The sequence below is a fragment of the Apis mellifera genome, linkage group LG6 (genome assembly GCF_003254395.2).
Source record: "Apis mellifera strain DH4 linkage group LG6, Amel_HAv3.1, whole genome shotgun sequence".
NCBI classification, from domain to species: Eukaryota; Metazoa; Arthropoda; class Insecta; order Hymenoptera; family Apidae; genus Apis; species Apis mellifera.
Genome location: NC_037643.1, coordinates 1,617,469 through 1,632,671, shown reverse-complemented (window position 1 = coordinate 1,632,671; position 15,203 = coordinate 1,617,469). Strand labels below are relative to the sequence as shown.

The 15,203-nt window shown below is 31.8% G+C and overlaps 1 protein-coding gene and 1 long non-coding RNA gene across 14 annotated transcripts in view; one reads left to right on the top strand and one right to left on the bottom strand.

Moving 5' to 3' along the window:
- Window positions 1-15,203, bottom strand: part of Abscam (Dscam family member AbsCAM) — a 198,726-nt gene that overhangs the window by 7,555 nt on the left and 175,968 nt on the right. For 2 of the 13 annotated variants that reach the window (XM_006558115.3, NM_001040235.2), the window contains 18 exon segments: window positions 14,271-14,543; window positions 13,663-13,947; window positions 9,028-9,147; window positions 7,743-7,916; window positions 7,454-7,604; window positions 6,926-7,074; window positions 6,708-6,839; window positions 6,292-6,592; window positions 5,106-5,284; window positions 4,869-5,038; window positions 4,657-4,795; window positions 4,459-4,576; window positions 3,922-4,373; window positions 3,216-3,397; window positions 2,711-3,104; window positions 2,283-2,411; window positions 1,550-1,702; window positions 565-776 (listed from right to left, as the gene is read on the bottom strand). In XM_006558115.3, coding sequence (XP_006558178.1) covers window positions 565-776; window positions 1,550-1,702; window positions 2,283-2,411; window positions 2,711-3,104; window positions 3,216-3,397; window positions 3,922-4,373; window positions 4,459-4,576; window positions 4,657-4,795; window positions 4,869-5,038; window positions 5,106-5,284; window positions 6,292-6,592; window positions 6,708-6,839; window positions 6,926-7,074; window positions 7,454-7,604; window positions 7,743-7,916; window positions 9,028-9,147; window positions 13,663-13,947; window positions 14,271-14,543 — 3,713 coding nt within the window. 13 annotated transcript variants of the gene reach the window in all.
- On the top strand, window positions 9,804-12,138 carry LOC102655455. The gene is made up of 2 exons (XR_003304807.1): window positions 9,804-10,654; window positions 10,778-12,138. It is a non-coding gene; the product is annotated as an uncharacterized LOC102655455 (long non-coding RNA).

Here is a 15,203-nt window from a genome sequence, read left to right as displayed (position 1 = left end):
ATGATATATTATAATTGCATAAACATCCGAAATCTATTTATAAAACATTAATATAAAGCGTAAAGAAAATTATTCTCATCTAAAGAATATTTGATATATTATATTAAATTTTGCAATATTAATGATTTAATATCCATAAATAAAAATTTAAATTTTATCTTAAAAATTATTAGTATCCAATAAAAGTATCCAATAAAATATTTTATGATTTTTCTAATTTTTAAAAAATTATTTGATTGTTCAATTGAGAAATTATATATTCATTTCCTAATGGAAATATTGTATATTTAAATATTGCTAAAATACAAAATATAGATAATGTAATTATAGAATAATAATTTAAAAACAAGATTTTTAGATGTCAACGAAAAATATATAAGAATTATATCTAATTGTATCTTATTACTTACTTATTACTAATATTTTTTAAATAATAACTTTATAAATTTTCCATTTTTATATTTATTTTATTTTATTTTTTATTATTTTTATTAAATATCATTTTACTTATTTTATTAAATATTAATTTAAATCAATTTGAATTGCTGCTTTACATAGACTTACCGTTGCTGCAGGTGGAGGGCTTGCGCACCCTTCGGTCATAGCGTGCTCGTGATACATGAAACTGTGAAGAAGAGTGTTGTTCGGGTGGAGACCGGCCGCTGAAGCTTCCGCCGCGCCTCCCAGTCCTCCCAACCCTCCCAATCCTGCCAGGCTTCCCCCGCCACCCTCCGAAAGCTGGAACGTAGCGTACGGCGAGATGTCCTCCGCTGTCTCTGTAACCCATCAGAGGCATTGCCTACCTTTCAAATCGCGTCGGGATGAATTTTTTATGCGACTATCAATTTTCCACTCTATCACAAAGAATAATCCTTTTCTCATTTTATTACTCTTCTTTTCTAATTTTTAATGCAATGATGATCGATGAGGAGAACTCTTATAATTTAAAGAAAATATTATTTAAATTAATATTTTGTAATAGAATTGAAGATATTTCTAAGAATTAAAATTTAAAGATAAAAAAAATATTTCAAATTATAAAATAGAATAAATTAATAATTAAATTATGAATGTAAAGATGTTTTTTTTATAAATGTATATATCATAATATATTTTTATCTTCTAAAGGATAGATTATATTATACTCTGTATGAAAAGTTTATAAATATATTTGTACATTTTTTTAATGAGTTCTCCTCGTTAATTATTCAAAAGATGAACATAGTGTCCTAAGGGGGTATGATCTTATAGAATTATAGAGGATGATTAGAGCAAAGGTAAAAGCGATGCATGATAAAATGTTGAACGAAATATGGTGAAGAATAAATGAAACATTCAACATCGTTCGCAATGAAGTGCACAAAGAAAATAGACGTATCATGGTGTAGAATGATGAAAGGAAGATGTGGAAATGATCCATCTTCGCTTGTGAATTGTAATCGATCGCTAACTGTCCCTTCGAATGGACAGCGCTACGCGTGCGACTTTTACCTGAACAACAATTATAGTACCAAACCTGGCTGTCGTCCGTATCGTAACAAAGGTTCACCTGGAATCTTGTCGGGCCCTCCACCCGTATTCGCCGCTTGTTGTAAAGCCACCTTGTGAATTGTCGCGTAATAACGTTCCCTTTGGGTTTCCGCATTTTGTTGATTCTCCTGTGATTCCTTCATGGGACGCTGCATTCTATCCCCAAGATATCCTAATGTACAAAGATCAGATCGATACAAGATCAGATAGATTGGATTAACGAAATAAAAGAATAGAATGGAATAATCTATATTCGTCATCATTAATACATTCCTGAAAAATAAACAAATATTGCTTTATTCAAAAATTGAAAAGAAATAATTGATTCTCAATTTCGAATTCGGGATCGAATGAATAAAATTTTAAACAGAATTCAACTTTTATTGAAAAACTTTTATTGTGATAGCAGAAAGTCAATTATTCAGTAACAAACTTTTGGCAATGGATATTGGATTTTTGGACGAATATCGAAACATTTTCTTGTCCAAAAAAATATGAATATTGGATTCGGATAAATAGACGAATATAGATATTGTATTGTAAAATAAAAATGATTAAATATTATAGTAATTTTAATTATATAATAATTTATTTTATTATGTTTTTTAAGTGTTAATATTTATTTCAAAATAACGACATAAATATTATTATTTTGTGAATCTTAGATTAGCTAAACCTTATAAATATTATAAATTAATGATATTTAATAATTAATTAACAATTAATTCAGATTTAAAATATGAATAACTTACTGCTTCGCCAGCGAAGAGCTACAATCACAACAGCAACAACTAAGGCAACAGTGGCAACAATCAGAGGCAGCATCACTTTCACATCCGCATAAAATGGTACGGTCGAAGCAATTCCACGTTTTGATAGTTCTGGAGGTGGAGGTTCTGTAAGGTTTCAGGAACACAGTGCTTTTGGATATAATTCTTTCAACTTGAATATTTTCACCAGACTGATTTTCTTTAATTATTCTAAGTTTAGTTTTTATCAACTATTACATGATATTATTCTTCATCCATAAATTAATTGTTTGAAACGATTGAGATATGATCATTAAAATTATAAAAATTTATAAAAAAAAGAAAAATTTGTCATTGAATTTTGAAATTCACACGAGATTCGAAATTTTCAATTGATTTTGGAAGAAGAATAGCTATATCACTAAGCTTACCGCCTTCCTTCGTCAATGTTACGAACGTGAACTCCGCTTGATTGCTACCAGCTACATTGTGAGTTTCAACTTTTAGCTGATAAACAGAACTTGGTTGTAAATTTGTCACAACAAATCGTCGTTGCATTTTCACGCTGTTCGACACCAATGTCCAGTGAAATTCATTGATGGGTCTATACTGAATTGTGAAATAGAGTATTGGACAACCATTATCTGGCCACACGTGAAGTCTAAGAACTAATGTAGTCGAGTTTGGGCTGAGGAATGTTGCGGCAGGTGGTATTCCTGGTGCTTGTCCTTGAGTTCGAACTGAGAGTACTGGTGACGATGGACTGCTTCCAATTTTATTGTGAGATGTTAAATACAATTGATATGTATTGCCACATAAAAGACCCTAATCAGTAAAACGCTGAATTATTGATTTATCTCAACATTGATAAGTTTCAAACAAAATGTGTTAATTGAAACATTAAATTTTGAAAATCTTTTATTTAAAATCTTATACCTTTAATTCGTGACTTGTGGCGTGGCGAGATAATTGTAATTCGTCTAAATTCCCGTGCGCCGTTCGATAATGCAGTGTATATCCTGTGAGTGAAGCACCACCATTGTGTCCAGATTTCCAATGTAATAAAATACTACTCGACGTAGAACTCGTTACATAAAGAACAGGTGCGCTAGGTGGCACTGTGAATAAAAAGGATTATTCTTATATCATAAAAAATTTATGTTTTTTAAAAATTCGTATTATCAATAAAATTCATAGAATAATTCTTTTATTGTTATTTCAATAATATTGCGATAATAAATAATAAATAATGCAAATATTATATAGTCTTATTTATGAACAAGTTAAATTTCTATAGTTGTTATGTAATAAGTCGTTTACTTATAGCAATGTTTTTAATTATTATATTTTTTGAAAAATGTCTTCTATTATTTTTTTAAGAAACAACGCATAAATAAAATTACGTTTTATCGTATACGTTTCATAAAATTCGAGAAAACAGAAATTATCATCGTTAATACTAAAAAAAAAAAAATGGAGAAAGCGTTATAAAGCCAATGATCACAAAACGCGAAAATAAAAGTCTTGAATAAAATTTCATAAAAATAATTTTAACACTGGTTTGAATAATGGAAACACTGTTCGGATCGATTGGAAGAAAATTGAAAATAATATGTATTACGTTTCCGGAAATTAAACTTACCTTGTACAGTCAAAGTGTAATGCAATTTATCATTGCCTTGAGCATTTTCCACTTGACAAGTATAATTTCCACCATCTTGTGATTGTAAATTTGACAACATGAGTTCTCCAGATGGCAAAATTTGTATATTCCTCGTTGAATCGGTGCGAATTTGTTCCCCCTGACCTTTATACCACTCTCTGGTAGGATCTCCAACCGCGTTGCAAGCCAGGGTGGCAGATCCTCTCCATGGTCGCACTACGTGGCCACCAAAAGACGTAATTCTCGCTGGTACTCGATTGGTTGGTACTTGTGCAGCTACTTTGGAACTTTGACCTTCGCCTACACGGGTGCTACCGGTCACCCAAAATTGATATTCTACGTGTTGCTGTAAATCAGTCGCTTCAAAGTAGGTATTCTTTGCTGGCAGTGTTCTTTTACCATGATTCAATTCTTCTCGACCATCCACGACTCTATTGATTTTATATATATATATTTTTTTTAATAATCGTACTGTATGTACTTTACATTAGTAAATTTTAACATAATTGTTTTTACCTTGTATATAAATTATATTTTGTAATAATTCCATTTGGCTCTAAAGGTGGAAGCCAAGAGATAAAAAGTGCCTGTGGTGAACTAACCACCACTTTTATATCTGCTGGGCTACCTGGCACTACACAAAAAAATTGAAAATGTCTTTATTATTAAATTTTTATTCACATCAATTTTCGTTTAGCTTGTGAAAAACTTTACCATCTTCTTCCGTTTGGCAATATGTTACAGTCGTAGGTACTCCATCCCCAACTCTAGTGAAAGCTAATACTTGAATAGTGTAGTTCGTATATTTTCTCAAGCCCGTGAGAACAGTGGTTAAAGCGCTAGTCTTACGAACCTAAAACAAAAATTAGAATACATCGAAGAAATTCTCAAAATATTTCGCTATAATGTTACTTCGTTATACTTACCTCCATTTCATCGACGCTACGCCACATGTCAGCCAAGATAGGCTCATAGTGTAATTTATACCCCTGAATAATACCATTGCTATGTGTGTTAGGCGGTGGTTGCCAAGAAACTTGAAGGGATTGTGAAGTTAACGCAGCGCATCTTACATCTTCAGGTGGTATACTGGGAACTAAATAATTATATGTAATTTATTAAGAAAATTTCTGATACTTTGCCTTTTTAAAAACATTATTTACCATCTTCCATTGTTTGAGTGAGTAAAGGTTCGGAAAGTGGTCCAGAACCAACTTGATTATACGCTTGAACCACCAAAGTATACTTTGTATAAGGTCGAAGCCCTGTTAACCGAAGTTCTGCACCCCCTTCTTCTCCGTCTCCGGACACGGAACTAAAGTTATACGAGGGATTTGACGAGCTGAAAGAAGATTGATAACGTAATGGAGTTCTAAACTTGAGTTTAACATATTTCAAAGTATTTGTATAATTAAATTATGAAATATGTAATTTAAAAGAAAGAGAGACTTTATGTAATTATGCTTAGTATATATTACTGAGCAAAAAATGTCCAATCAATATAGAAAAAAAATTTCAATAGGAATTAATTATTTCGATATAAAATCGATTTTTATCATCGAAGAATATCATGAATGAATTTTTTCATTGAATAAAAGAATTGATTTAGAAATTTGTGAAGCTGAAAAATGTCAAAATTATTATTTAATATCAACAGAGATTACTTCATAAATGCAAATGAAGTAAAAATTCTTCTTTTTAATGCTAGCTTTTAAATGCTCGATATGTTTTTCTTCCATTATAAAATTTATATCTCCATATTATAGATCATTATATACATATATATATTATTATGTATCTTTACATTATTTTATATTGACAATTTTCTGCTTCTAAATCAATCTCTATTTACATTCAATGTGTTGCAAAGAAACTTATTCACGATATCAAATATTTGTAAATGATAAAAATTAATTTAAAACAATTTATTGCTTTTTTTTAAAAACTCTGCATATGCATATAAAATGAAACACGTAAAAAAACTATGTGAATATTTCAGTTGTTATTGATATAAAAAAAATGTATTACATTTAACTTCTATAGTGTTGAAGAAAATATAATTTATATAAATAATTTTAATACATAGATGTGTTGTTATATGTTTTTTTATCTGACATATTTTTTTTCTAATATCAAATAAATAGAGATATTAAATGGCCTCTTTTAAATATATTACTTTACATAGAATTATACATGTTATCATATATAATTTCTTTATAAAATATTTAGTAAACATATATTTATATAATTATATAAACAATTTACAAATATTGGAAGCTGTTAATGAATTTCATTGGAAATATGGTAACTATAGACACAAAATTGATTATTCTGTTTTGACACTCCTACCTTGTTTCTCTATAGCCAACATTGAATCCTTGAATGTCACCGTGTCGGAGTTCAGGCAATGGTGGTGACCAAGTGATTAAAATTTCAGAGGAGGACAAAGCCCTAGCTTCAAGATTAATCGGGGGTCCAGCTGGTCTTTGTGGCTCTGTTCTGACAATCAGTTCCGCCGAGGGTACTGATCTACCTGCTGGTCCTTCAGCTATTACGCGTATAGTGTATCTAGTTGCCGGCTTCAATTCATCTATTAGAGCAGCATATGGCAGAGGTGGCCCAGTAAATTCTTGTTGTTGCCATATTCCAGCTATTTTAATACAAGTTATTTAATAAACATTAAATTAATTATAATATATAATTCCACTTGTATTTTCTTTATTAATAAAAATTCTTTTTCTCTAAGATATATGTAAAATAATCACCATCGCCTTCTTTGTATTGTAAAATGTACTTAGTCACTTCGGTGGTGTCTTGGGATTTATGTTGCCATTTTACATTAATACTTCGACTGGCAACCATGGCTGTTTCTAAAGAATTTGGCGGTTGTGGTGGCTCTAGATTCGAATAAAATTAGTTTGCTTTTTTTTTTGTTTACAAATATTTTAGATATATTCATTCTTATCTTTATAAAGTATTGTACCTTGTACGAGGAGTTGCACCAATTGTTGATCACGACCATAAAGATTGCTCGCCTGACAAAAATAGGCGCCGCTATCGGACGCTTCGGCCGAAGAAATTTGTAATTGTGCTATTACACCATCTGGTGTTACTTCACGTTTCACTGTAACTCTTTGCACGTAATAAAATAATTGTAAAATATTTATATATATATTAATGTTTATATTAATATTAATATTAATATTAATATTAATATTTATATTTAAATATTACAATATTATAATATTATACATAGTACAATAATAAAGTAATAACAAGTAGTTAATCATATAAAAGTAATTAGAATTCAAATTTTTACAAGTTTAAATAGTTTCTGTCTAACACAAACACTTATCATTAAATAACAAACAAAATAAACAAAGTTAATCAAAATTTGATCAAAAGTTAATTAAACTTTAAAATAACATTTTTCTATTAAACATTGGAAAACAAGATTCTAACAATTTCAGGGAGTTTCATTCAACAGTGCTCAAGCTAATTTCAGTTTTACCGATAGTTCGTCGAGGGATTTAACTCAATTTTTCCGCCTTTCAGCCAAGTGACGGTGACCGGTGTGTCGCCGTGTACCTCGCAATGCAAAGTTGCAGTGTCACCTTTCTTCACAGTGACAAGTCTCGATGGAGCCGCGAAATATGGAGAGGCTATTACGAAATTAAAACGAGAAATTCTAATAAATTTTGCGTTGACTTTGTCACGGTTAAGAATTTACCGTTTGAAAAAAAAGCGACTGTATTGTTAAATGGTTATTCAATTTTTACGTTTAACAAAGAGATACTCACAGTTTACTTTTAACTGAACTACTTTGCCAATTCCACTTCCAATGCCATTACTCGCTTGACAGAGGTAAAATCCTTCTCTGTCTTCCTTCACGTGTTGCAATAGCAGCGTACCATTACTGAGGATTTTCGTGTACGCTCTTTCTCGTAACTCCTCGTACTCCCCGGATTTGCTTCCTATTTTGTTCAGATAAAGAAAAATTTTCAATTGTGAAATATTAAAATATACATAAAAATATAAATGTTGTTATAAAAAAGATTAAAAGATTAAAAGAATTTAAATTGACTATATTTCTTGCATTTAAAATTTTTGTTATAGAAGTTGAAAGATATTTATTATGTTACATATATTATATTATGTTATACTTTTAACAAAAATTTGCTTTGAATTAATGAAAACTTTACTTCTTGAGTTAATGAAATTTTTATTAAGATAAGAAAAATTTAAATAAAGAACATTACAAAACTTTAAAAAGTTTTTAAAAATTATGAAAAGAGGGAAAATTATTTATTGAATTTTATTCCAACAGAATTAGCAAATAGAATTATGAAATCTCTCAGAACGAAGAATATCAAAACTTTTTGTTTTATAATTATTGAAAATATACATAAATATTTTTGATGAAATTAATATTGTATTTTATGAAAATAGAAATATTTCATTACATTAGATCGATTAATTTTTATTAAAATAACTATGACATATTTTTCCTATTTCAAATAAACATTTAATATTCTTTTTGATAAATATATTTTGTTTTTCCAATTAAAAGAATAATTCTAATATATAATTTATATGATTTGCATTTTCAAAAATTTTAAGATAAAAAGTTTTAAAATAAACCGTATAATAATTCATACTTTGATGCGATATATTATCATCAATTCAATTTTCTTTTATCATTGCTATATTATGCATATTCAAACTATTATAATTAGAATATATCTTTGTCATAATTTATTAATTAGAAAAATTTCTTTGTGCTTTGCCAGTCATTTATATATTAATATCGTAAGTTATTGCAAGTGTAATTTTTTATTTAATTATTATTAATTAAAATACTAACAAATTAATATATAATTAATTGTTTGCAATTGAAACTGAATTTCTAAAATGACATTATTTATGACACGATACATGACAATTTTCATTACATCATTTATATAAAATATTTAAATATATTTATATTTATATTATATTAAATATATTTTATTAAGTTTTAATTATTCTTTAATTCTTATTCTTTACGTTGTTTGATATTTTTATTTGATATAATAAATTTTTTACCCGTGGCTTTTTTCCATACAATTGTAGGGGTGGGCACGCCTTGCGCTTGACAGTGCAAAGCGACGTGCTTGTTTCTTTCAACGCTAACATCCGTAGGCTCTACGATCCATCGTGGAGGTACTGAAAACCAGAGCGGACAGCTTTAGAGAAATCCGTCGTGTTACTCACGGTCTATGTTATTTTTACTGGTCGTTAGCGATTTAGAGACAGGTACGTCGTGAAAGAGTCGTAAAAAGCGCGGTCAAAGGACGAACTCGTCGACGGTGTGGCGTTGCATCGTTGTAGACGCATTATCGAGATATGTATATATGTACAAGATAAGATAGAAATATACAATGTACAAAAGTGAAAGTAACAAAGAAAACGTTAAACGATGACGCTTGTCGTCGACGAGGAATCATCGTTCCTTTTTTTTTTTTCGTTCTTTTCTTTTTTTTCTCCCCTTAATTATTTTAATTAATTCGAAAATTATTTATAAAAAGTATTAATTATTTACATGCGCAATAAAATTTACAATTCGCGACAGAAATTTTGATTAGAAATCTCGAGTATTCGTTATGGTGGAAAAAGAAAAAAAAAATGATTAAATTTACGTAATGAAAAAGTGATAGAGACATTAAGATCAAAGTGAATGAAGGTTTGTGGGTGAGGTTTAAGTATGGAAGTGGGGGGTCACGTGTCGATGCGAGACATTCGCGACGTGCGAAACTTGTTCGACCGATTATCTAAAATCATTTGGAATAAATTAAATAACGGTTCTGTTTTCTGCTTCTACTAAAGGATCATCAATGTAAAAGCGTTCGTTCGATACACCATAAACGTACATACGTAGCCCAAAAAGGAGACATACGAAAAAGAAGAAATAAAAAAAAAAAAAAGAAAAAAAGTAGAGAGAAAAAAAAAAGAGGTACACAGTGCAGAATGAAGCATCTATCGAGATTCTGTATATCTAGCTACGGCTGAAACGAAATCACCACTAATTGTGTGCATCGTCTAAATTGCGACAAACACCGGATGTAAGAGAGAGTGAGAGCTCCAACGGTAATACGATCTACGTCGGTACGTCGCGCATCGACGTGTCGAGAGTTTAAGGTTTAATGTATTTTTTGGGGTGTATTGTTTGGCGGGTTCTACTTTTTACGGTGGTGAAAAACGCTGCACAAGCGAGATACTGTGAGTGGGAGTTCCAACGTTTTACAAGACGGCAAATACCGGCCACGCATTAACGCGTGCGACAATATAATATATATATAGATATATATATATGTGTGTGTATATATATATATAGATCAAGTGGTATGTAAATGTGTGTATATATAACGTGTTATTAAATATATAAGATAGTCGTTCAATTGTGGCGTGAAACAAGTAGAACTCTCGGAAGAAGAAAAGGCGCAAATTGGGCGGGAGATTGTGAGGTTATGGATGAGAGCATGTCGGCGGAAGACCGAAAGATATATAGATATATATATCGTGGATAGGCGAATAATAATATATATATGTATATATAGATATATATCAAGTACCCGCTTCTAACGACTAGTTTGACGAATACGAAATTTAATTAATCATAAATACGTACTACTAGCCTACATTACCGAAAATTCGCAATTGGAAGTTGCACGAGGTACGTATATACTTTACTTTTGATATTTTATCTCGATTGATGTTATAATTTTACAAAAGAGAATTATTTATATGAATATTTAATAATATTTTTTTCTTATATTTATTTTCATTTATGTTCGAGATGGAAAGTCGATTATATTCGTACCCTGTGCGTTTCGCGATCACGAAAGAAAGATAAAAAAGAGCGTGACAGAAATAGAAAAGACAGTGAAAAAAAGGCATGCAGAAAGTGTAATGAAAAAAGGTTGCCTTCCAACGAGCCCAAAGAAGAGCCAGCGCATAAGTTCTGTGAAGATTATTGGTCGTGAGCAGAGTGGCACGTGCTCGTACTCGGGTGATCAAAAAACACTTAAAATATATATAAGTAATAATAATTTATGTACACAAACATGTAAGGTATATATATATATATATATAAATATATTATGCAGACAGAAAAAATCACAGCTATGTCATAGTAAAAAAGAGCATGCAGAGTAAAAGTGTGTTGATGCTCACATACACGCACGCACGCAGGCCAGAAGAGAGTTTCATTTTTGTTCGTACACATCGCCATTATCATTGTCATTATATATTTTTTAGTTTTGCTTGGTTGGTTGGTTGCTTGCTCCGTTTTAAAAAACGAGTAAAAATAAGGAAAGGTGCAAACTGTTACCTTTATTATTCGGTCAAGTCAAGCAAACCTCGGGGGTCCACGAGATACCGACGCATTCCCAGAGAGCCAAAGCAACGTAAATGTAATACACACTGTGTCTGAGGGACAGGAATTTTTCTGGATTTCAAGGAGAATAGAATGGATTCAATGAATTTAGAAGGTTCGATAATGAAATGTGCGTGATCTCGCTACGAATAAATTCTCATAATGATTAATCTCATATCTCTATATATAATTATAATTTCAGGATTATTAGTTTATAGCTTGCTTTTAATTCGTACGAGAACACTACGACGATTAATGATGGTGATGCAGGGATCGAATTAGTAAAGCATTATGACGTGATTCGATGGATATTGATATTATGGCAATTCGGATAAAGATGGATTTGATTAATCTTTCAAGATGTATAATTGGATCAGGATATTTAAGGATGATCTCGACCTCGACGTTATTTTTTATTGTAAAATTCGTTGGAAAATTTACGTTTATTAAATCTCGAGTTTTCAATAATCTCTTAAATCGCAATAAAATTTTCAACGGCAAAAAAATTTTAAATACTACTAAATACGCATATCCGCTTAATCAAATCTACCAAAAATTAATTAATAATTACAAATTCTAAATAACTGGACTAAAGTGTTAACAATAAACTCAGCTAAATAACTCTCTAAAAAGTTTGTGAACAAAAAGCAAATAACAAACACTCGTCAGACTAAACGTATTAAATTCTAAAAATAAAATGCCACAAATACAAATCCAAAAATAAATTATCTTACTAAGAAACAAAGCACTCGTTACTCGTTTTAAAAAAAAGAAAAAAAAAACTTTAGCAAAAAGAAATTTTTCTATATAAAATATAAGATAAAAAATATTTCATCCGGGATCCGTCGAGATCGATAGAAAGATAATAATGTCAGATTGATTTTTGGTTTTCAGGATGATGATGGAAAAGGGTCGCCGATCATCTAGTTACCTTTTACCTGTAGCTTGGCCGTGTACCTGACCTCGGCGGCGGGGTTCGCGGCGACGCAGGTATAGTCGCCGGAGTGCTCGGCCGCGAGGTTCGTTATACTGAGGAGGCTCGAATAAGGATCCAGTTGGGAGATGTTTGCGGAAGCAAGATTCGGCGGCAAAGGGAAAGGGCTTTGGCCGTCTTTTAGCCAGGATATAGTTAAGGGTGGATCACCCGCCGCGACCCCGCACACCGTCCGCGTCCGCATCCCCTCGGATAGTCCCTCTTGGAACGTAAATGGCTCAATAATAGGGGGTACTGGAAAAGGTCAAGAGAGAAGAGAGAACCATACGTGAGAGCGAGAAAAAGATGGCACCAAAAAAACGCAAGAACCTTTTTTTTGTACCAGGTACATGTGTAATCATTATATATATATGTATAAATATATATATGTTCTCTTTTTATATATAGTAGCGGTATGTTTATATATATTATATATATAGACAGTAGTACGTCCATGTATATGTATAGATATATATATAGAATATAATATGTATATATATATACGTAGAATATGTACAATAGAGGCAGTATAGTAACGTAGCAATGTAGAGGAGAGAGAGGGTGGCCCCGCCGCGGACCTGCCCCTGCCGCCCTAAAACACCTTGTACACTTAACTTGGCATCGCACACTCACACCGCATACGGTCGTTCCCAACGCAAGAGCTAGCATTCGTTCGACTCTTCGAAAATTGTTATTCTTCCAAGCGAAAACTTGTCTAATCGCGGCCAAATTCTTCTCGAAATATATTGTAGAACAAAGCGCGAATGATTTTGTGTCGAATTAATTTTGAAGCGATCTCTCTTCGAAGAGCCGAAATTTGGACCAAGGGAGAAACGTGGGAGATGATAGTGGCAGGTCTCGTGCAGGAGGATGAGCCACGCTAAGCGTGAGCCGTCATGAAGTAACGCGTCACCAGGTCTCTACGTTCCTGAATAACGTTGATGGCTTTGTATTAGATAAAAAAATAAAGACTCCTTCTCGAATGAACGCGTAAGAACTTAACGAGCTGTGCGATCACACATCTTCATTGTAATTGGTTTCACGTTGAAAGCTATTTACAGCGGTGAGATAGCGCTAAAACATCAATGTTTCCAGAGGAAGCGAGAACGAAGAAACGTGTGTGAAAAGATGTCGAATGGTTATTATTTAATCGTTTGACATGATTATGATTTCTGGAATACGAAGAAGGGAAAAACAGCACTTTGAGATCCTCACGCGGTTCATTCGCGAGTGTGGGCAACCGTGTACGCACTCATACGATCGACACTCGCTCAAATTTCGGGCGGGCAGGCGGTCGTCAGGCAAAAGTGAAGGGGGCCTAGAGGAGGATTACCATGAACCACAAGCCGCTGCGTGTGTGATACCTCTGCGGCCAGATTACGGGCCACGCACGAGTAGTTGCCGTTGTGATCTGGAGATAAATGTTCAATCATCAGTATGCTATTGTACTGGTCCATATTGGTGACATGGACTCGCTCCGACGGGCCCATCGCTCGTCCATCCTTGAGCCAGGAGATCGAGAGAGGCAGATCGCCTCTCGTCACCGAGCAAGTCAACGTCGTTCGTTCGCCGAGATGAAGATCACGATCTGCCGTGAATGGGCTAATTTTGGGAGGAACTGGAATAATAACAACAACGACAGCTTGTGAACTCGATAAACATAGGCGAAGCATCTATAGCACGTCATCCGGGAACATTCTTCTCCTCATCGTAGAATCCTAGAAAATGTCTTCTTTCTTTCCGTTTCTTTTCTTTTTTCTTTTTTCATTTTTGCAAATATTGCACGAAGGATAATAATGATTCTTTCAAAAGCGTATCCGGTTTTGCTTCATTTTTATAATGTCGGATAATGGCGAACCATTTCCACACTTGATGTCGTCTGCTTGGAATTGAAACAATCTGGAACAATCGTGGAATAACGGATCGAACGTAATGCCTTACCGATTACTGCGACGTCTCCTGATCTTCTCGCGCTGTGTCCTTGTTTATTCCTCGCTGAACACGTGTACACGCCTGCATCGCCTTTCTTCTGCACGCTCGTGATGACTAAGGTACCGTCTGGAAGCACTTTTTGTCGAAGATCATCTGGCAATTCACGATTCGCTCGTTCCCATTTGATTTCTTCGATAGGGTAGCCGGCGACTGGGCATTTCAAACGAAGAGTTTCACCGGCAACAGCGGTAACTTTTGGAATTAGTCGAATGTATGGAAGACCTGAAATAAGAAAAATAAATAAATAGTGATTGAAATTTATGAAATATAAAATAATTGAATATTGAATATTCAGTAATGTCATTAAAATAAAATAATTATTATTATCTTTATTATTTAAAATGTGTTTTAATAATAAACTAACGAAATATTTATTTATTATAAATATAGATATGTAAAATTTTATTTATAAATTATTTTCAAAAATATTTTTTATTGGTATTTTAAAGTTAATTTTTCGAAAATAAAAAAATGAAATTATAAACACAATTTTTATCAATTAATTTTCTAAAATATTTCTTATTAAAATTTTTTAGTAATATTCTCATTGGTCTTTATATTAGAAATAACTTGAATGCTTTAATGAATGCTAATATTATTTCTATAATGAAATTATTTTTTTAAAAATAGAATTTTATAAAGAAGATTACGTAAAAAAATTATGATCTAAATGCAAATTTTATACAGAATTAAATACAACTATTATAAAACTTTTTTCTTTTATATAAAAATAATATTCAATTTGATGTGTAACAAAATATCTGACAACATATATAGTAATACTATTTATTTATTTCTAACTACTGAAACCTACGTTTTAATAATTAGTAATAATCGAGTTAATCTGTAATAAATTTTATACATTATAATAATGTATACATA